Below are 22,740 nucleotides of genomic sequence, written 5' to 3' on the forward strand. Positions count from 1 at the left end.
CATGCGCCATAAGGTGCTCGCGTAACTTCTGAAGAGCGGCACCCAGCAAAGTTGACACAATGGCTCCGTGTATGGTTTTGAGTGGTATGGTATGGTTTTGAGTGGTTTTGAGTGGCCAGAATCGGCTTTATGAATCTAGGTTGGTATTGCTATATATGTGATCTTTTACGAAAGCTTGTCTTGAATCGAGAAACTGTAGCTCATCAATTTTTAGACACTCCAAAGTGAAACGCTGACATTTCGTTTTCCTTAACATCTTTCTTTATATTAGCAACCAGTAAAGAGCAATTGTTAATGTCCAGTAGAAATAAGAAGTCATGGACATATCAAACAGCATGTGATGATAACCAATTCAAATGCTTTTGCAGCTGCCCGTCTACATACCCAAGAAAAATATAACTAATTACAGGTATATTCATGATTCAATGCAGATACCAGAGTTTTGGACAAAATTATTTCCCTTCCAAAGCACAACGGCAGAATTTAGGTGGCCTGCATGAGCTCTAAAAACGATGCAATAGAGATGCCACACTGGCACTGAAACAACAACTCATCATTATCTTCTCTCATGCACTGCTTTGTACACTTCAAATCTTCACATTGGGGCAAACAATAATATAAATCTTGTACGTCTATACCGAATGCATTACGGCACAAAGAAGGTTGTTCACTTAGTGATAAGATGATAGACTCTGAGTTAGAAATTCTTAGCGGATCACAAGTCTTCAAACGCTCCGAATTTCTTTGAATATACTCTGAAACCTTTATTTACCAAGTGTCTTTTTCTGAAACAACAGCTCTTAGTGCCAACATGAATCTTCACTGAAATAAAAACTGATAGTTTTTGCCTTTTTGCTTTTTTCACACTTGCCGCTACATGTTCCTGATTAAGCGTTAGTAACAGGGCATAAACTTATTCGTTCAGTCACCCGCTTTGTGCATCAACACTTTTTTTTATTAATATATACCCTAAAGGCCCATTCAGGCATTACGCAGGGGGTTTTAGTTATACAATAAATTTGCAAATCAGAACATTGCCATCATAAAGTTAAAGTGGTAAACAATGTAAAATACAGTTCCATAGACAAAGATGCAAAAGGAAAAAAAAAATTGTGGCAGGAATGAAAACTCAATAAGAGAGACACAGCTATAGTGCAAAAAAATATATATACAGAAAATTGCCATGAAAAAAATTGCCCCCTATCTGCATATTTGACCAAAAATGTCGTCGAAAGACTATTGTATTTCGCCTGAAAAGAGTGAATAGACAGAAATATTTATTTGATGTTTTGCATGAGAAAACTGGTGAATGGGATCCTGAAGGTGTTGCGTGAGACATGAGTGCCATCTGGCGGTAATTTCAGAAAATGAAAGGATGGCCTTTGTTATAGCGAGCACGCAGCACGCAGCATGCGTGCAATCTTGGAGGCGATACTTTGTAGATTTCAAGACAGGTAGCAGCACAGTATTGTCTTAGAAAAGCGTAGGAGACTCGCCTTTCCCTGCGAAGCGTCGCATTATCAGCTGCAGTGCTTAGAATTACTTATTTATACCTTTTCTAGTATAAATAAACACAGTGCACAATATTGATGTGTTGATATTGTGCCCCAAATATGCTCAATATTTGCTTTTCATTGACAATAGTACAAGTATGAACGCAGAAACTTGAGCAATACTGGTGGATGCTGTGGATGTGGTCGTACTTGAGCCTTTTTGCTGACAGACAGACCAAAATTTTTGCGTAGGAATATCCCAAGCAAGACTATCATCTTTAAGGAGAAAATATATTTACAATGAAAGAAGAGTAAAAATAAGCACATACATGCACTTACAAACTCACACAGATAGGTAAGTCACATGTCCAAGAAAATATTGAATTGGTTTACAAAGGCGGCATGATCAATGAATCAAGCGATGTCGCTCGGCAGTGTGTTCCAGTGATGTGTGCTTCGAAGTAATGTGAGTGTTGATACATAATTGTGTGTACCAAAAAAGGCTGTATTTTGAATTGGTTGTCAATATGTTTCAAAATATTATGAGGTGTGTTTGTGCAAGCTTTACGAAGGCAGATTTACTACGATGAAATCTATGAAAATGCAACAACAGCAACGACAGTCTGCGTGTTTCAAGAAGGGGTAATGGAAGTGAGTGTGTAATATCTGTAGTGCTGCAGTTGCGAGAATACTACTTGGTGATAAATCCTGCTGCTTCATTTCGTATTGATTCTAGTTAATCGATGAGATATGATTGATGTGGGTTCCAGATGATAGATGCATATTCTATCTTTCAACGGACAAGTGTAGTGTACGCTAGCATTTTAGAGGTATAGTTCACCAAGTAAAGGTTTCTTTTAATAAATCCAAGTGCTTTTGACACCTCACTAGTTATGATATTGATGCGCTTATTCTAAGGCAGGTCAGAAGATAAATGAATTGCAAGATATTTAAATAGGGATACTTTTTCAATGGGGAGAGCTTGAATTTCATATTGACTCATTTCTGTTTTATGTGCTCTTGTAAACGTCATGGCCTTCGTTTTGGAAGTGTTAATTTGCCATGGTGACACAAAATGCGAGTTTATTAGGGTCCAACTATAATGACTCGTTAGCTTGGGTACTGTCAATTTTTCCATAAATGATGTAGTTGTATGTAAATAATTTGATAGTAGATGACAAACCATGTCCAATGTCGTTGATGTAAATGAGAAACAAAACTGGTCCCATGATTGATCCCTGGGGAACACCAGACTTTGCATGTGAAAGTGAAGATGCATGTCTATCCACATAAATTGATTGGCTGCAGTTGCTCAGAAAATGATTTATTCAGCTTTTTTCCAAACCAGTGGCTACCTTATCATTATACATAGAGCCATCTAGAGTTGAAAAGAAGCCTTCCTTGTCAGCAACCAAAACATGCAACTTAGCTTCCAGATGCGTCTCAGACAGCATGAACACCGTTGTAAGGAGTGACCAGGCTATGTACAACAAAGGCAAGCTGAAAAAGCCAGTAGGCTTTTTTTGTGAAGCTAAGTTGCGTGTTTTGGTTACCTTCATGCTACCTTTATTTACGTACTCTTCTATGAACATAATGATAAAAAATACTCATGGATTTAATAACACCATCTCAAGGAAATGAAATGAGAAGAGAGTGTGCTACTCTTGAAATATCTGCAATAAGTGCATAGCGGAGGACGTTTGCAGCTGCATCGCCAATAATAATAATAATAGCAATAATATTATACAAGGCAAAACATAGCCCAGCTAACCTCTTGTGATGGCAGTTCTAACATAAGCACCAAACTAAAAGGCCTTCAAGCCAAGCCGAATTTGTGGCCACGACAAATATGCACAAATTTACCGATGAGAGAAATGCTGTGCTTGGAAAGTCAGATATGATATGTGATATGTAGAAGAAACATACATCAAAATAGTGCATGTACCAACATGGAAGCTAAGGAATGCTTTAGTCAATGGGAAGAATAAGCTGCCGAGTGAACTTTCTGTAGTCTTCTTTACACTGTAGTCTGCCACGAGTGTGACAACATGTCAGTCTATGAGACCTGTGATTTCAATGAAAGAGTTAAACAACACAACAGTTCAAAATGGAGTCACCAAATCATGGGTGGCCTTGGATGCCCTCGCTGAACATGCGAAATATACAGGCTTTCAAATTGACTGGTCAAGCAGCCGTGTTCTGGTCGAAGAAAACAAGCTAGCATCATGCCAGCACCTGGAATCCCTGCACATTCACACAGCTGCACATATACTCAATAAGATTTATGGAACGCTGACCATATACTTTTGGTGCTTACATCACGCACCTAGTCATACTTAAATACGATGTACCTTTCTTATGGCTGTCATTCAGAACAATATCAGGTGTCCAAACATCAGTAAACTTTGTGTTATTTTGGTCGGTGTATCCTTTTGTTTGTACACTAAGAAGAAACAGTTATGCATAGCCTTTTTTTAGGCCTCTTCTAGCTGTTCACTGTAGTTGCAGTCGAAGGAGTGACTTTTTGAGTATTGATCAAGGGCAATGCTTATTTTTGTGATGGTGGCACAGACCGCCGCCAGTTTCCATAAATTAGCCAGGTTTTACCAAAGTTCCTACAGTTTTCCAGCAAGGCCCCAATTCCCCGACTTTCCCAGGTTGGTAGACACCCTGCACAAACAAAGATAGATGGCAGTTAACTCGCGTCCTGTTCCCTGTCTTATGCAAGTGTCATTCTGCACTTTATTACCTTAGAAGTACTTGCTGCTAGGCAGGTTGGTATAACATTATTAGGGAAAATTCTAGACGATGCGAATGTGTGGTGCAGTGTAAATATTTTCTGTAGTTCAGCAGCGACCGATGCTCTTTTTCTGTGCTTTTTCATTTTTCCAGTGGTGCTTAGGCATCTATAATTTTCCCCCTTAGCTTAATTACCTCCCTGAAGCTATGCATCATCTTGCCCATTAACAACCATTGTTAAACTATTGTATGTGGCATTGTTGATGCAAAATGACCTTAGAGTATATGCTAAAGCTCCTGCAGGATCACTGGCTGAATGTGACAACCAGTTCACCATTTATAGGACCCGAAGTATTGACATTTTCAATATATCTGCTGGCACAGTGCTTCATTGGAGTCATGCAAGCTTAAAATATGGTGCTCCCACAGAGAAATTTTTCTTCCTGTGCTGTGACCAACGGAAAATCTATGTAGACAATAATGAAAAGAGATCACAACTAGGCTTAGCTGTGTGATGTCTGCCTCAATAAAAATGTAATAAATTAATGCAAGTGTGCTTGTATCGCCATGGTGTTGCCAGTTTATTACTACATTTGATATGAATCTCTGCTCGCTCCACCATGGTGTTCCTAAGGGCGTACACAGTCTTACCTCTGAGACAGCATTGCCAGAACTAATTTCACTGTCACAATCTTGAATAGGTGTCCAACAAGCATTCGCCAGTGCAGAGAACACAAGAGAAGTGGTCACTGCTTGCATGTCCAAGGTCGTATACACGCACACCGGACTATGATTTGACAGTGTCTTACATATTGAGTGGAGTATACATCGTGATGGCGGGAGCCATCTCTGTGGTCACCAGCTAGACTGTCACAATGTGCATATTGTTGCTTCAGACAACTGTTTAGGACAAAAAAAGGGCACCGTAGAAAAAAATATTTTTAGGCTAATGTAAGGGCTTGTGGTGAGGAGACTCTCAAAAGGTATATGGTGTGTCATCTTGCAATAGAGAAGCAACATTTATACCTAGTTTATGTTAGTAGGAGTCTGCTAAGCATTGGCCATACAAGCTTGTGGCTAGAGAAGGATGATGTCCAGAAGATGCCCTCCTGAAATGTTAACCTGCACCGTCCTCCCTTGCCCTTCTTGGTGCACTGGAATTTTTGCCCTATAGTTACTAATTCCTTCAGCGGGTACTCTCGAAGGGCTTCTGAATAAGCTCACTCTTACCACCTGCTTTACCCAAGGGCAAATCCTACTGTTGGAACTTGTTTGCTCGGCAGAAATTTTCAACAGGAAAAGAAGCTTCACTCGTTACACAAATAAAGCTACAGCATTGCAAGATTACTATGATGTTATGTACACAGACCTCCCACATACAACTCACTAAAATGTCACCAATTACCTCTATGGTGAGCATGATTATGCCTTAAGACAGCATGTAAGTTTCTTGATCCTATACTTTTTAATCAGTACATGAACCTTGAAAAAACAAGATCGTCACGTGCAGTGCATAAAATCAGTGCTTATGAAGTGCAATGACGCCATCGGCAGCATCAGCAAAAGTAAATTCACCCAGCTGGAAAGCAAATTGTGCGTGAAGCCAGTAAATGTACTGTTAACAAAGTCTTCTCGACAACTTCATTACTTCTACTTCTGCAATTTTCATAATCCTGTCTCTTCATACCTTGCTGTCAACCCAAAAATTATTGACCTATGAGGTGTTACTCATATGACCATGCTCATTTAACATACCTGCAAGCCTCAGAGCTAACATAATAAAATTGAAGACTTTAATAAATTAGTGCTCTCTGCTACTCACCCCTTCAAAAAAAATTTTTACCATCCCCTTCAAACCTGTTTTTTAAACACTGAACAGGCACAGTGACGTGACTCATGAAAGGCATATCCAGAGCTTGTGGTGCAACTAAAATCTTTTTGGAGCAGCATAAAAGCTGCCTGAAGCTTTTAAGCTAGAGCTGTTGCACCACATGTTACAGGGAACTAGTTCATGAACATATGCAGGCATGTTCACTTGGACTTCTGCTCAGCATAAACGTAGGCTTTTTGCTTTTTTGCAGACATCCCCAATTTATATAAAGCTACCTAGCACTTTCCGGGAATTCACATGGCATTTGTAAATGACCCTGGCTTTCAACGATAGTTTAGCTACAATATTGAATCACGGACTGGTAAGACTATTTATGCATTGTATTTACTTTCCAAAAAAAAGAGAGTCTGATTATATTAATGCTTTTATGAGTACAACCTAATCGTTCAATCTGTGGAGAAGTAGTTGCTGTCATCGTTTATGTACAGAATTGTTAGGTCCCTGATTAAAGAGCACTTCATAAAAAAAGGGTTTTGTAACTGGTTCTTACTGCCAATTATTTATTATGGCTCGACAAAATTTAGAGTTATGTGGGAGTAAGTAGTTACACTTGGCAAACTGTTTGACATGTACAGTCGTCGAGGTCGAGAAGCCCAGCCGAGACATACCGGAATAGTGGAACACCATGCTTTCTAGGAGAAGTAAAAGTGATTGTACAGCATGCGGTATTGCTGATAAAATTTGCCCACTGTATGGACTTAAAACTTAACCACCTTGTATGAAATATTTTGAAAGTAAACTGTAACAAATAGGACCACAAATAAAAAAAAAATAAGTGGTCAGTTCTATATGCAGGTACTAAATTAGTGTATTTTAATACAGTAAAGCAAGACTGTTGTCCAAGCACAACTAGCTCATTATTACTTTTATCTGACAGTAACCACAACAGTTGGAAACTATTTGGCTGAAGTCACGTGGTAACTTTTGTAGTATAAGCGGGTTCAGATTGTTAAGAAAGTTTGTGCCCAGCAACGTTTTCAACTACATTGCACGTTCATGTCCACTGTGATAACATCTTAAAATCGCAGGGGTAACGTATGGATTTCAAGCGTATGCCATATACTTGCACCCTGAGAGAACACAACAACGAAGAGTGCACGCATGCTTGACACAAATAATGAAATTTATGAAAAAGATGTAGCAGGTTTCGTCTCTTTGTGCAGATCCCTGCAGGCACTTACCTAATTCCCACCCCATTTTGCCAACAAGCAGCCCATGTAAAACGTTCGAACATGCGCTATTATGTCGGGTCATAACCAGTTTCCTCTAACCACCTTGCACTTAGTTCTGGCACGACATACGTTTCAAAGATCTATTTCTTGCAAACTGTGTGAGTAATTGTAGACCATTCTTCAACAGTTATTTTTGTGCTTATTCGATAGGAAAACATGAGCTACAAATTTTCTAAGTTTCTAAAATATGAATGGTAATTGAATTGTGAATGGTAATCTACACCCAGCCTTAGCATATATTTCCTTTATAATCATTTTCAATTTAAGGCATGGCACAAATTTTGAAGTACAACTGAAGCCTCTCATATGCATGTTTCGTTTATTTGAAGGTGCCATTTAACAATCTTGAATTAATCCTGCAATGAACTAACATCTGAATGCCTTGCGAATTGCCTGCCACAAAATATATTTTACTAGGTAAATTGTTCTGTGCTTGTTACACAAGCTGAAGATGATGACGATACTGACTGCCGCAATGTCACTGATAAGGCAGAGGATAGCGCGTGTACAATTTAGGTGCACACACGAGGCCCAATGTCAGTGCTACATTTCCAATTTAAACACGAGCGCGCGCAATATGTATGCTTTACCGCAATACACAGCGTGCACTTCACCGCAAGGCACGACTGCCTTGCGGCACTGTTTAATTTTAAGAAGACGCATAAGGTGGCAATTTTGAGCGAATATTTATAGTGCTCCCAGCATATCTTCAACTTTATTTCTTTTTTTCTTTGTATGCACCCACAAGAAAAGACATAGCTTAGAAAACCGATTATCGTATTCGGCGACAACATATTTAAGCCACTTGGAAAATAACGTCGTGTGAACGCCTGGTAATAGTCTATCGCTTCCAACTTGTGCATTTCGTATCTGTCTCACGCAGTTACGCAAGAAGAAGCTTCAATGAAAGTTTTGGCGCAAGCATACACTTCACCGAAGCGACACATCGATCCTTACGCTACACACGCACTTACCAGACATACACGTACGGCATACATCCACAAATAGCATAACACACGGTGTTCATGATCGGGCAAGTCGTTACCACATTGCTTATAGACAGTATTACAGAACGAGACCACGTATTCATGCGCAGAGGCGGTTCTCGCGAATGCATGAGGCTCCCGGCCAAGCAAAGACCACGGATAAATAACCACCGCACGGTAAAGATCCTCACAAGCTAGTGAGGAACTTCAGACCTTTCGTTCCCACCACCTAAACATCCCCCCAAAAAAGTCCAACACGGCGATTCTGTCGCCGTCTATTCATACGTTTTCAGCCAAGTCAAGCCGGTTTTAGGCGGCTATTGGGTGAACTGAACCGTTTTGCCTCGAAAAGGTTCGTGCCACCCGGTGGCAGCAAACGCGGCCCTTCCTAAGGCTCATTTAACATACAAAGAAAAAGAACAGTGGCGCTAGAAAGCAAAAACATCGTGGAGGTGCCGGGGATCGAACCCGGGGCCTTTCACATGCAAAGCGAACGCTCTACCACTGAGCTACACCCCCTAACTGGCAATGTGAAGTTTAAAGTATTACTAGAATTATTGTATTTAATACTTGCAATGTTTTTTTAAAGACATTTTAAAATTATTATAGGCCCAAATAGGGAAAGCGAATTTTGTTGGAAAAAATAACACTGTGCTAGAACATGCGTCTCTGCGGGGTAACTCATTGTGGGGGTAACTGCATAGAGAAATAATGGTAACTGCTTGTTTGCACCACGTGACCTCCCAAGATGGCCGCCTCCTTGACCAAACGACGGGCCGCCGTAAGCGGCTTGAGCGTCTTCTCCAGACAACGAATATTCCTTAGGCAACCGCTTCGCAAGACTGAGCCATGCAGGACTTTGCAAACAGCGGTAGCAGTCAGGCACTGCAATTGGCGCGGGACGCTACAAACCGCTTACTTGTGGTCGCGCTCCGCGGTCGCGTTGCCGGACCGTCGCTACTTTGCGACCCTTCCCGAAAAGGACAGCGTAGCCGTGGATGCCAAGCTTCTGCTGAAGTATTTTCAGGTGGTGGCCAAGGAACTCAGGGATGTGGAGACGGAACTCCAGCGTCGTTCGTTGGACGCCAAGAGGACCAAGGAGCTGAACGACAAGGTGGCGCGGTTGTCAACAATCGTGCGCCTCTTCGAGAAAGTCAACACTCTCAGAAAAGAAGTCGATGGGCTCAAAGACTTGGAAAAAGGTTCTCTCATACTCGCTCATCTCTAGTCATCATTCCCGAAACGTTCGAACAGAGCCTAAATGCTTAAAAAATGTCGCAGTGGGGATATCGCGAAATGTACAGCGTCTTAAGGGTTCTTTCGATGATGATAGAAGGGCCCCCACCCAGTGTCACTTAACGTGCTTGATTGATTGATATGTGGGGTTTAACGTCCCAAAAACACCATACGATTATGAGAGACGCCGTAGTGGAGGTATCCTGAAATTTTGACCACCTGGGGTTCTTTAACGTGCACCGAAATCTGAGCACACGGGCCTACAGCATTTCCGCCTCCATCTCACTTAACGTGCTGCTGATCGATTAAGGCTGATCGGGATCATCTTTCTTCGTAGCTGATGGCCCCGTTGTGCAGCTTGCGCGAACGAGCCAATCACGATAGAGAAATTCAATTAAGATCGTGTCACACCTGTGTATCGCGATCGCGCAAGGTTTGAAAGGGAACTATCTGCGGTCGAGAAACTTGATGTCGAATGGGTCCCTCTTGCCCGTATGCACAAGAACATCTTACTCAAAAAAATTTTCGTAAGAGGACATTTCAGCCAATCGCGAGTCGGGACATATCATCGGCGAAGCCGGCTGACCAATGAGAAAATGCATTTACAAAAAATTGTGAATTTGGGCCCCAGTTTCCCCACCACAACTGGTGTATTATATTTGCAAAAGGTTTCAGCGCGCGAACAAAGGAAAAAGAACAGGGTAAACAGAAAGAGCGCTGACTTCCAACTAACTTTATTTCACAGAGTGGCAAGAATATATACTGCTATAAAGGATGATAAGAGAGCATGAGAATAATATGCTCTACCCTGTCCTTTTTCCTTTTTTCGCGCGCTGAAACATCTTGCAAATATGACTACGCACTAACTAGCCCAAGCTTCCACTCTTGTGGTGTATCATATGCAACAGCATGAATATTGCCAACTAGCATGGCTATCAAAAGCGAAAACCCAGCTGCTTCTGTCTGCCACATTTCATGCTTTGTTCATGCAGTAACGTGTACATTGCTTCGGATGCGATACGACTTCCGCAAGAATTCTCATTCTCTAAAGCTTTTTTATAAACTCTCAGCATTTTAGAGAGTATAGCCACCCCAATGAAAAGTCAAACTGTCATGCCCCCCCCCCCCCCTTCTCGGCACCAAATTTGTGTTGCATAAACTTTGGAAAATTAAAACTGTGAGGTATTGATTGTAATGGAGAAGGTTAGTACTGGGTATAGGTTTATTGCTCAATAAACAATTCATGATAAGTGGGAGTGAATACAAATTAAAAAAAATGAAATACAAATATTACGTAGGATCCAGTGCTATCTGCTGCCCGCTACTGGAGCATGCTGACAAAACTGTTTAAGGAAAAATAATGATGTGCAGCGCTTACCCAGAGTGTTATAGGACAAATAGCCCCTGATATTTATTTATCATTTAAACCCACATTCAGTCAAAGTAGCATTGTTATAGGGAAGGAAACAGCAGATTCGTCGCTTACTGAAACTGATCACGTTGAAAAGTAGCTTGTAGGGCAAATTGAAACATCTCTTTCAAAAAGAGCAAACAGTGCAGACAACGAACTCTGACTTATTCTTTTCTTTCACAGTCATTAGTTATCTGTGATATTTAATTGCTTCAAGATTGAAAGTTGGCGTGATGTTCAGTGCATTTACATTGAAACAAAGAAAGTCAGGTGAACCAAAGAAGTTTATATTTCTGCTAATAGCTGTGCAAGCTAGATCAAAAAACAGTGAGGCTAAGAAAGTGTGTAATAAATATCTGTGCCCCCACTCAGTAAGGATCGTTAACTGATGCACCTTGAGAAGGAACAACAGTGACGGAGTAATACAAAGCGTGTAACCACCTAGAAACTGCCAAGGTTGGGAGTTTCTACCTTGAAGACGTGTCAAATTGTTGGCTTCAACCACACCCTCTCTTCAAAAGTTTCGTGGTTTATTGAAAGACCTGTTTACTTAACATTTTTTTTTAGTTGCGGTGTAGAGTTAATTATGAATTCATGCATGAACTGAGCGTCGTCTTCTGCATCAAATAATGACAGACAAGAGCGAGAGAATAGGGGGTATTGCCACGCTAATTGTCTAGTGTCCACGTTCTCCTTTTTCTTTTTAGATTTCACCAAGACGGGTGATAACGAAATGCTTAACATGGCTCTGGATGACCTGAAGAAGTGTGAAATCGAAATACAAGATATTTATGACCAGGCAAGTGCACGACACTTGGCGAAATTTGTCTTTGTTGTTGTGGTGGTTTGTGGCTACCTAGTTTGGGCGTGTCAACGTTGATGCTATCGTTGACCCTCTTTCTTACCTGTTTAAGTTTACACACAAAATAGTGACATCATCATCCTGTGCCCACTGATTGTATCTGTAGAAAGTTTTAGCAAGTTACAGGAATACAGTACGCAAATACAGTAAGGCAGTACGGTAGTGTTTCTCTATTCTTGCTCGTTGTGCGTCCTTTAGAATGACGGGTTTCTCATTCAAATCAAATAAAATAAAAATGAGTTCAACACGTGTGCACAAAAGATACATAATATTTGGACCAATAGCCTATGTGGCTAGTAGCTTGTTTAATAGAGAAACTACATGAAAGTTTACATGAGTGGTTTTATACATATAGAAGTATCAGTGATGTACAATTTATGTATGTAAAGGTGACTACAATTACTAGACAAGAAAGAATGTTTACAAAAAAGGTTGAAGTTACTCATAGTTCTAGAGGCACAGTGTTCCAGGTTACAGCTCTGAAGAATTCTAACAATCGTTCGCCATAAACGTTGTTAGAGGGAGCAACATTTAAATTTAACTCACTTATCTCTGACAATGTGTAGGCCGACAGGCAACAGTGAAGCGCAACAGTACCACAGTAGTGTTTTGAAAAAGCTCTTGTGGTGTTGTTGCCTTCACCTGAAAAAGGTCGATGACCGGAAAAGGAGGAACGGTATCGTCGTACTAAAAACTCTGGTATCTACTGCTGGTGTAAGACCATTAAGTAGATTTGCACATTGTGTGTGTACTTAAGTTTGCACAGGGAGCTCCCTAGTTTGCATGACTTGGTGCACATTTAAACATCTACACAGGCAGCATGAGAATTGATACCCATCGTGTTCAGTTGCCAATGTCATATGCAAGGAAGGACAGCAAAATAATGCAAAGTGACTGTCACAATAGGAGTAAAGCGAGCAATACAAATGTGACATGTACTACAGCGGAGAGATAAAGATCAGTTTAGGACACCATTGCTCACTTTCAGTTGTCAAGATGTAAGGTAGCAGCAACAATGAAAAAAAAAAACAGTTAACATTTCAAACATTGATGGAGAAGGGCTAAGTAAAATGCCATATTTTATTTTTGGAGGAAGTGAATTACTAGTATCAAGAATCATGCATGTTTTTCTTGTCACAACCTATCATGATTATCTGGCCAACACTATAGCTAGTGCTAACGGGTGTTGTTCATAGTAATGAATAACTGTAAGTGAGGATTGCAAGAGGAGTTAGGGGGTGTTTTCTCTTAGAAAGGCCCTTGCTTATAAATGAACTAAATTAGCCTCTTTACACCTTCAGAGTGTACGGAACACAATCTGCTACAACAGATAAGCATGGTAAGATGATAGCTCGCTTATCCACGTTCGCGGGAACTCATGTCATGGCCATGCGTCAGCAGAAAGACTAGGCTCTAACTCTACTCAAGCCAAATGCTGTTCACCATAACTCGAAACAAAGTAAAATGGCATGCTCAGTCTATGGAAGGGGTGGGCTGTGCCCTTTTGTAGCAAGCTGTGTGAACATTCTGAAGCTAAATTCATGCATTTATATGCAAGGGCCTAATAGAATCACCTTTAACTTCTCTAGCAATTTGTGAACTCTGCTATCCTGGACTACAGTATTTAATCCCATACTACGACCAGCACTAACTAGCACTGGTTATAACATTGGCTAGATAATGACCAACATCAACATTTGGCTGAACACTTTTTAGTGTTGGCTGGTGTTGCCTTACTATTGGCAAATGTCAGTCAGTGTTGTGATACGTTAGCTGTTTGCCCAAATGAGACAGAAGTTCAAGATAAATTTGAAGTTTGAAGATAGAAAAAATTTTTGAACACAGAGTGTTATTGGAGCAGGATGCATATCTGATTGGCATGCGCAAAGGTAGGCAGTCCAAAGTAGACAAAACCACTTGTCGAAATGTTGGTTCGAACGACACCCTCTTTAAAAAAAAAAAAAAAAAAAAACATTTCATCTGTTTGCCCAATGTATGGCAAGTGTTGGCTAACGTCGACTCTTCACTGTTGTATCAGCTACGTTGTTCTCACTTAATCCCAACCCAGTGATTCACTTGTCACTTTCGTATGCGCACAGGCAGCACAGCCTCAGTTGGCTCTGCCCGAAATTTCGGTTCATTCCTCATCCAGATTCTAGAGCAAATAGTTCCTCCGGATCCCGTCGACTCGAGCGAGGTGCTTCTCGAGCTGACGGCCGGTGTTGGGGGCCAGGAAGCCATGCTGTTCACCGGAGACATCATGGAAATGTACATGCACTACTGCAGGTGGAAAGGGTGGACCTGTACTCCACTGGACTACGAAACCGCCGACCAAGGTACGTGGCCTTGCAGTGCACAGTCTCATGCAGTCTGCCCGAGGTACATTTCAACGAAACGTCCGGTAATGTTTGAAAGAAAATCTTTACCATATCTAATACAGTAGACTCTTGTTAAACAGAACCTCATGGGACCAGGAAAACACGTATGTTCTATTTTATAGGAGTTCTGTTTGCAAAAAGGTTACTGTATGTGGTTCATTAAGGACACAGTCACAGTGCACAGTCTCATGCAGTCTGCCCGAGGTACATTTCAACGAAACGTCCGGTAATGTTTGAAAGAAAATCTTTACCATATCTAATACAGTAGACTCTTGTTAAACAGAACCTCATGGGACCAGGAAAACACGTATGTTCTATTTTATTGGAGTTCTGTTTGCAAAAAGGTTACTGTATGTGGTTCATTAAGGAAGGGGATATTGCATCAGGATTTGAGAGACGTACGGATACTGGGAATTTTCTTCTTCTCGCCTTCTCTCTGCTGTTATTCCCGATGGGAGGAAGAAGAAATCCAGTGTTTCGGAACAGGAGAAATCGGGCCACTATAAGATCGCCTCTTAGGCCAAAAACATGCAAGGAGTAAACAACAATTGTGGTGAAGAGAATCTAGAGTTGTAAAAGCTGTCACAAGTGAACTCCGTCTGCTAATACTTGTATATTTATCACCGTAACCCCTCGATTGAGCTCTTGGTTTGCACATATATATCATTATCCGAATAACCGTATGGTGATTATCGTGTGAGGCTGAAATCTTTTTATGTGCATGATTTGTTTCCGACAAAATTGACTTCTTGTTGCCAAAGAATAACTTCAGAAATCACTGCTGCGTTGCTTTACGTGGGGGAAGGGAGCATTGTCAGGCCGTGATTGAGCAGCTTTTTTCTCTTCTCCTTAACCATTTGTTTGTGTATGCATGTCTGGAATAAAGACTCAGACATTTAATAACGCAGTCAAGTGGCTGTCGGCCTTTTTTACCATTTCACTTCTATTTTTACCACTTTGCAGGAGGCGTGCGGCACGCTTCTTTAAGCATTGGTGGAAGAGACGTGGGGAAGTCCCTCAAGTTTGAAAGCGGCGTCCATCGAGTCCAAAGGGTGCCGGCCACGGAGAAGTCTGGTCGCATACACACCAGCACCATGGCCGTTGCGGTCATGCCAATGCCTAGTGAGGTGAGATAGGTCATAAATATACTCGTTGTGTATCGCCTTCTGAAGGCATAATTCATAGAAAGTAAAATAGTGTTTTGCATCTGTCTAAGACAGCACAGAAACAAGGGGACAGAAAGAAAAGAAACACACAGGAAAGAGCGCTGTTGGAAGATCAAGTCGTACCAACGAGTTTAAACCCATACACTTTTAAGGTATTTTGCAGCAAAGGAATTAATTTATCTAATCATTGTATAGTCAGCGATTCTATAATTCTTCGTAGACGAATTCAATGACCCACTCAAATTGCACGCAATAGTTATCTGCTGGCAGTGAGCATTTCTAAAGCAATAAAAAAAATACTTTGAAATTCCTGCTAAAATACTCGACTCGTTAAACACAGTACAACTGCGTTCACCGAAGTGGTTGTGTGCAATAAAACATTTCTATGAGGAGTGATGTACAGGAACTTCCACTGCCAAGAGTGCACATAAATGGTTAACGTAAGTCTTGTGTCCAAACGAGGTGGCCGTGCCGCCAGTGCATATGCGGTCTTTTACACAAGAAGCACGACTAGTTCATTCAGACTGAAGTCCTATGTTTCATCAATAGCGCGACATCTACGAGTGTGTCTCTTCAGTAGGCCACTACTGAAGCGTACCATCGTAATGTGGCCATTATTGCATCAGTTTCAGGATTCTTTTGCATGCCTTTCTAGCGTTTCCATTTACAGCAGTGGTTGGAACAGTGTTGAAAATAGTGTGGCCTTTCGTGAGCAGCGTCATTGCTTTCAGTGGCAGTGATGAGTTGTGTTCTGTTTTGGCACTGGCATTTCTCTTTGCCTGTGGAGCCTGCCCAAGCGTGTAGATATCTATTGGCCATTATGTGCTTTAGTTGACCATAGTAGTAGAACCAAACACCTTTAAAGTAGAGCACTTCGGAGCTATAAGACACATAGCTGCACTTTACTGCCCACTGCAGTAGAGCCGATAGTGTAAACGACAAGCAGCATTCAAGGGAGCACAGACACAAAAACTTTGTATTGGTTTTTCGCATGAAATGAAAAGCCTAGCCCTCAAGAGCTTAGAAATGTTTTTGAAGTGTAAGCGCACTCTGAAAAAGTAATTACAGGCATATTTTTCTACGCTAGTTTCAGTTCCTACTGTACCCTGACGTCGCAACATGGTAGGAGCTCCTTGTTACGTGCTAGCACAAGATATCGTAACATCTTCACGGCAATCCCACCTCGTAGCTCTGCTGACGACGCAAAAGCGGCCATCTGGATTGTTTTGGTGCCTGGTGTCATCACTTCTAGCTCCACTGATGCATGAAGTTGCAAGAATTCACTCTGCAGCCTGACCTCACAACAGTGCCAGTGCCGTTAGGTGCACCATGCAAATAGAGACTTTAACTGTCGGTATACATTATTTCGTGAGCCATTTACTGAGCTTCAGGCTTGTTCAGTGTCATGTTTGTGTACAGGATATTTGCATGGCAGAATAAACTCACCTTCGAAAATAGACATCGATGTGCACCCAGCGGTCGAAATTTAGCTGTGGTGTTGCAGGTGTGTGCGAATCCACAAAGAACACATAGCCCTGACGATTCCTCAAAACTGTACCGTAATAGTGGAGCTACACGTGTTTGATGACGCAAAAAAAATTTTCATTTGTTTCCTTTTTCCTTCGTTATACTCCATTCATACGCTCATCTCTCCTCTTGGTTGATCGTTTCTCCTGACCCTGAGAGGAGGAAGAGCTGTGGGCGTTGCCCATACTTGCGAGCAGACAAACGGGTTTTGTGAATGATGAGCAAACATCTTTCCATCACGGAGAACGCCAAGTGTATGAGGATTGCTAAAAGACCCACAGAGTAGAAAAGATTGTTGCTTGCATTTTGTGGGGCAGTGATGGCATGTAGCATTGCCACGTTTGGCATTGCTGATTGTGATGGCATTGTAAACTCGATGTGCCCATTTACTTGAAATGTTTATCGAAGGTGGTTTAGGGGTCCTTCAGCTACAAGGCCTGTGATCATTACAGAAGGTGCATGCCTTATGACCACAGCCTGTTTGTTAGTGAACCTTAAGTACAAACCTAAAAGTCTTTATTTTCTCACTCCCTTTCATATCCCTTGTTATGTTTATACTGACTTCCAAACCTTCCAAACTTATTCATTAGACATAACCTTCTGTAGGAGGTTGCTCACTGCCGCCTTTTTTTCTTTCTTTGCCAGAACAGGTTGAGGTTGATGTCAACCCGAAGGACCTAGTCATAAAAACAAAGAAAGCTAGTGGCCCAGGAGGTCAGCATGTGAATAAGACAGAGTCTGCAGTACAGATACTACACACTCCAACTGGTAAGACGCCGAGATCCCTTATAGCCCGACTGTACTTATTCCAGTAAAAAATGTTCCAAGTCGCAATAAGCATTCACACGAGTGTATGCTAGAAATCACATTTAGATGCCCGGGTTTGTAAAAATTTACAAACCTCTGCATTTATGACAACATTTCAAAAACAAGCTGCTGAAGATAGCACAGCAGAGAGGAAATTCGTATGCTTATTAATTGGGGCTTTTTAGAAGCATAAAGTCAAATTCCTGTACCTCAGTAGATTCAGATATTTGTAGTTTACTGCGATTTGGCTATGCACAATTTTTAGCGTAATACTAGTGCAGAAACACACGGAGCAAGAGGTTAAAATAAGGAAAAGCTGATTAGGTGTTCATGTGGAGTCCTTTTGGGTCTTTTTGATTACGACAAGCAGGAACACCGACAAGTGCTTGCAAGTGTCCTCTCTTGTCTTTTACTGCATTTCTGCGGCGTCACACTAAGGATTATGCAATACGAACAAGCCTGAACTGCTCCCCTTTAAAACCGTGCGTCTAGAAATGGATTGCATCTTCTTGTGAGGTGCGGTTCCAGTGCCTCGTAAGTTTGACCAAAGACTGCAGAGTTCTCAAAACCAATGTACGTCTCCATTTGACAGGAACCATGGTCGAATCGGGCAAGGAGCGCTCGCAGCTTATGAACAAGGAGATAGCCCTGAAGATATTGCGGGCAAAGCTCTACCAGATGCAACTCGAGAAGCAGCTCAGCCAACACTCAGCCGAAAGAAAACTTCAGGTAAGGTGCGAAGCAGCTGTGGTAACCTTTTTTTTTTTGGTAACCTTGTTTTTGTAACCTCTGCAGTTGCAAATGTATTCACTAGAGAAAACGCTGGTTTTGACATGGAGATAATAGATGTGGCTGAGGTGGGGACTCAATTATGCTGTTCTGGAACTGAAATTCGGACAGGAAGTCAATAAAAAAATTGGACCCCGATGAGTTTTAGCATCCAAAATTTTAGGCACTTTAATAAAAGATAGGATGTCTAGGAGGCAGATTTGGCATTGCGTACTGGAAGGGTGCACACTCTTGTTCGTCACATCAGTTGGGCTTCCACAGTTCAGTAGTGACGGGGCTCATGCAGGCCGTTGAAAACCCTTGAACTAGAAAAGTTCATTTTCAAAGCCTTGAAAGTGCTGGGATTTTTGCAAATCTTTGAATTCACCTTTTCTAAATTTTTTATTAACGTTTCCGCGCATTCCACAGCACATTATTCGTGATGTCGTATATGTAGCAGGTGGCATATGTAATGTGCCTATCACAAAAGAAGCCAACACTGTGCATTTGAGGAAACTCTGAAAAGGCAGGAGCAGCAGGGGGATTATAAATGGAATAAAATATGTTCCATGGAGAAGGATGTCAAAACGTTCACAAAAGAGAAACTAAAAATAACTCTCAAGGAATTAGCTGCTACAGCAGACTGGTATGCGGAAAAGGCAGAGGCAACTAGCGGCTTGACATGCATCATCAAGTCAAACACCCTTTCGAAGACTGCCAAGCAGCAGGTGGACATTCATATCAAAATTAAGGAGTAGCGATTACTGGAATTGAGGAATGCTACAAGTGACTATCCGTATGCAACTCCAAGGAAATATGATCGAATGTTCTCTAGAAAGGAAATGTAATTGCAGCCACGTTTTCGACGTTTGCTCCATCAATGTTGCCCTTCTATGGAAGCAGAAATGTTGCAGGCCCGTGTGCTCAGATTTGAGTGCACGGTAAAGAACCCCAGGTGGTCGAAATTCCCGGAGCCCTCCACTACGTCTCTCATAATCATATGGTAGTTTTGGGACGTTAAACCCCATAAATAAATCAAATCATCGATGTTGCCCTTCTTCCATGAATACATTTTAAGCCTAAGTCCTCCCCTGAAATATGTTGATTGGGTTTCTGACAATACAGTTCTTAAAAATTCACCGACATAGCTTTGAAAAATTTTGAAGACTCAAATTTTTGCCATGCAAAGGAGCACGAACCCTGTCGTGAACAAGCTTAGGAAATAACGTCTTAGCCTTTCACATGTAATTTGTTGGCAACATTTTTGTTCTACCAAATCATGTAGTACAATAATACAATTCGGCCTCTGCATTGCCTCATTCTTGGATAAGACAACAATGAAAGGCCACCCCGCCAGCCAGCACATCAGCCGCCTAGCGAAAAGAAACACTCAGAAGAATATGCTTAAAAATCCTCTCTAATTTTTTCCCTGCAATTTCAATTCAAAGTATTAGAAAAGTATTCTAGAAATATTCAAAAAGTATTTAATTAAATTTGCACTTCGATATTTGAATTCACCTTGCACCCAAAATTTTGCTGTCCACACAGCTCTACAAAAACTGCTGCTATTCTCGCTCGAGAAGTTTACAGCTATGAGTTATGCCCAGCACATGCCGTGCAATGGCCACAGCTGTTTTGTTTGTACATGAAGTTCATTTGAACACATTACCTGAAATTATAACAGCCGTGCTACTGAATTGCCAATCGCTATTGCCATCATATCCGTAAACACTTCCTTTTCTCGCGAAGCTGAAATGACATTTAGGGGTTCAATCGGGAAACGTTTCTATTTTTCTATGCTATTTGCCACCACTTCAACCAATCGCAGACTGCTAATGGCGGCAAAAAAGAATAGAGAAAGGAATACGTACACCCCTGGTACACTAATTGTGAGTGCGTAAGCTCAAATTGACATTGAATTTGCCAATGTGACCAAGGTATTAGAGGTGCAATGAATTTACGTATATGTTTACTCCAGAATTTTTATTAATGAACTCTAAAAATGCACAATCTGAATATGCCTTTCGATGTTTTGTTTCCTTTTATACACATCAGGTAGGGTCAAGAGGCCGTTCCGAGAAAATCCGAACATACAACTATGCGCAGGACCGCGTCACCGACCACAGAATACCCATCACAGTTCACAACATCGCAGAGTTTCTACAAGGAGAGGAACTACTCGACAACGTTATACAAAGACTACTTAAAGAGTCGAGAAAAGAAATAGTCCTAGAAGTGCTACAGCCAGTAGTAAATGAAGGAAAGAAATGAAAATTCAAGGGCTCTTTTTTTAGGCATAAAATGAAAACTAACAGATGATGCGAAGGAGAGCAAAAGGAATTTTAGTAGACGTAATGTAATTGTGAAAACAAGTGGACGAAAGATGCTATAGTAGATAAATAGTGGATCAGTTGTGTCAGTATTAAGCCCGAAACATATGCAGCGTTTTTCCGACGTTTTGTATGCTCGCGTCACTTGGCGCCAATGCTGCCAGTGGTCAAATCGTCCACTTCTGGGTGATTCAGATATCTGCAGTGCCGGTGCTGGAAGAGACTTGACGAATGTAGAACCAATTAGCTCACGGCTCAGCGACTTCTACTGCGTAACAGCATCGTTGCGTCTGTCAAAATGGTTGCCGCCCGCCTCAGATCTATTAAGTGGTCGCCGTGCTCTGTGTGACCCGAAAATAGACCTCTACCGGGGTACGGCGGTAGTTGGCAAAACACTCCCGCCGGTGGCTGAGTTGGGTGCTGTCGCTCAGTGCAATTTTTTTTTCTTTTTGAAAGCTTAATTTTAATCTCACAGTGGCAATATTAGCTGTGACATGTGTCAGAGAACATCTAGGTGTGTGATAAAGTGCGTGATGAAATATTCGCCATGCTAGCTGGCTGTTTATTTACGAGAAGTGAACACACGTGGCGGCCTGTGAGAGGAACAGCGGCATCTTCTTCGAAAATGTGCAGTGTTGACTGTGGTATGTAGTGTGTGTTGAAAGGACGGTAAAAGTGTCATCTTCACGGACGGTAAAAGTGGGAATATTGTGCATGGTGTGTGCAGTGTGAATAATGCGATGTATCCTGTTGGCGAAAACACTAGTATTCGTTGTGGGCCGGTTTCAGTAACCGATTGTCAATGTAACTTTACGATCTGACATTGTAGTCAAGGTAAAAATACATTCGACGCGATCATCTGTGAAAAGGTACATCTCAGCGTATGTGCCGCGTGCAGAAAAATAGAAGTGCATGATCTCCTGGAGATATACGACTACGCGTGAGCTATAAGCATGTCGTAGCGTTGCCGAATCTGCATATATGCTTCACCAAGGCTATAACTCGTAATATCGGATACCTGGTACGTGTTAATGGAAACAGCGAAGCCCGATCCTTATGAAGTTACAATGCACGTTAGAAGTTTGTGTATCAGGCCTAAGAGAGTGATAGGTACGAAAAAACGTTATAGGTGACAAATGCAGCAAGGTAACTGTGCCAGATAATACGATATATTATTAATATGTCGGGTTTTACATCACAAAATTTCACTGGGTTATTGAGAAACGCAGTGGCAGAACTTCACTTTGATTTTGACGAGGATATGTAAACCCCAGTCTAACCCACGGCAAGAAGTGTTTCTTTTTATATTCATCTCCGATGAAACTTTTGGGCAATGAGTGAGAATCTTATCCGTGACGTCGGGCACAGCAGCTCAAAACCATGCTGCCGCCAATGCTGTACCTCGTTTAAAACTGCATCGCACATGCCACGATGGAAAGTGAGTAAGTTTGCATCCATGCCATGCAAATATTTCTCAAAGTGCCAGTAATCGTGTACATTCAAAACCTTCGCTTTCGAAAAAGATCAGATTTTTTTTATGACTGCCATCTACGTGGGTGAAGCCCATTGCGTGCTCGTCGCATCTCTCAGTGCTCTAAACAAAGTTTCTTCATCTAATTACGACGAGCAAATTCCCACACCATGAGCAGTGACCCTCCCGTGACCCCCCTTCTTTCAAAAGCTGTGACTTGAGAACATAGCAATGTAGAAATTTCTGTTGAAAGAATGCAGACACGCAGCTCTGCTATGCATAAAGATGCCGCCGGGGACCTTTCTTGCCAACCAGCACCTGCTCCCAGAGAGGGTGGAGGGGGCGGGGTGCCTGCAGTGACCTCACACTGTTTACAAACAGGGAGAGGTCTATTGTCAACTGATACTTGTATTTGAATTAGCGTGTTCCTCAGAAGCTTCGAT

At 41.6% G+C, this 22,740-nt stretch overlaps 1 protein-coding gene, 1 long non-coding RNA gene and 1 other non-coding gene across 3 annotated transcripts; 1 reads left to right on the plus strand and 2 right to left on the minus strand.

The window, feature by feature from the left end:
- Window positions 1-2,796: 2,796 nt before the first annotated feature.
- On the minus strand, window positions 2,797-8,719 carry LOC142774674 (uncharacterized). The gene is made up of 2 exons (XR_012886489.1): window positions 8,330-8,719; window positions 2,797-4,163 (listed from the first exon to the last, which is right to left on the minus strand). It is a non-coding gene; the product is annotated as an uncharacterized LOC142774674 (long non-coding RNA).
- A 69-nt stretch (window positions 8,720-8,788) lies between these two features.
- TRNAA-UGC (transfer RNA alanine (anticodon UGC)) lies at window positions 8,789-8,860 on the minus strand. The gene has a single exon. It is a non-coding gene; the product is annotated as a tRNA-Ala (tRNA).
- A 221-nt stretch (window positions 8,861-9,081) lies between these two features.
- mRF1 (mitochondrial translation release factor 1) lies at window positions 9,082-20,770 on the plus strand. The gene is made up of 7 exons (XM_037433006.2): window positions 9,082-9,543; window positions 11,696-11,787; window positions 14,003-14,186; window positions 15,192-15,355; window positions 17,572-17,689; window positions 18,321-18,457; window positions 20,552-20,770. The coding sequence occupies exons 1-7, from the start codon at window positions 9,090-9,092 to the stop codon at window positions 20,765-20,767; spliced, it is 1,365 nt and encodes a 454-aa protein (XP_037288903.2). The 5' UTR covers window positions 9,082-9,089; the 3' UTR covers window positions 20,768-20,770.
- The last annotated feature ends 1,970 nt before the right edge of the window (window positions 20,771-22,740 follow it).

This window comes from Rhipicephalus microplus, chromosome 10 (genome assembly GCF_043290135.1).
Source record: "Rhipicephalus microplus isolate Deutch F79 chromosome 10, USDA_Rmic, whole genome shotgun sequence".
Taxonomy (NCBI): domain Eukaryota; kingdom Metazoa; phylum Arthropoda; class Arachnida; order Ixodida; family Ixodidae; genus Rhipicephalus; species Rhipicephalus microplus.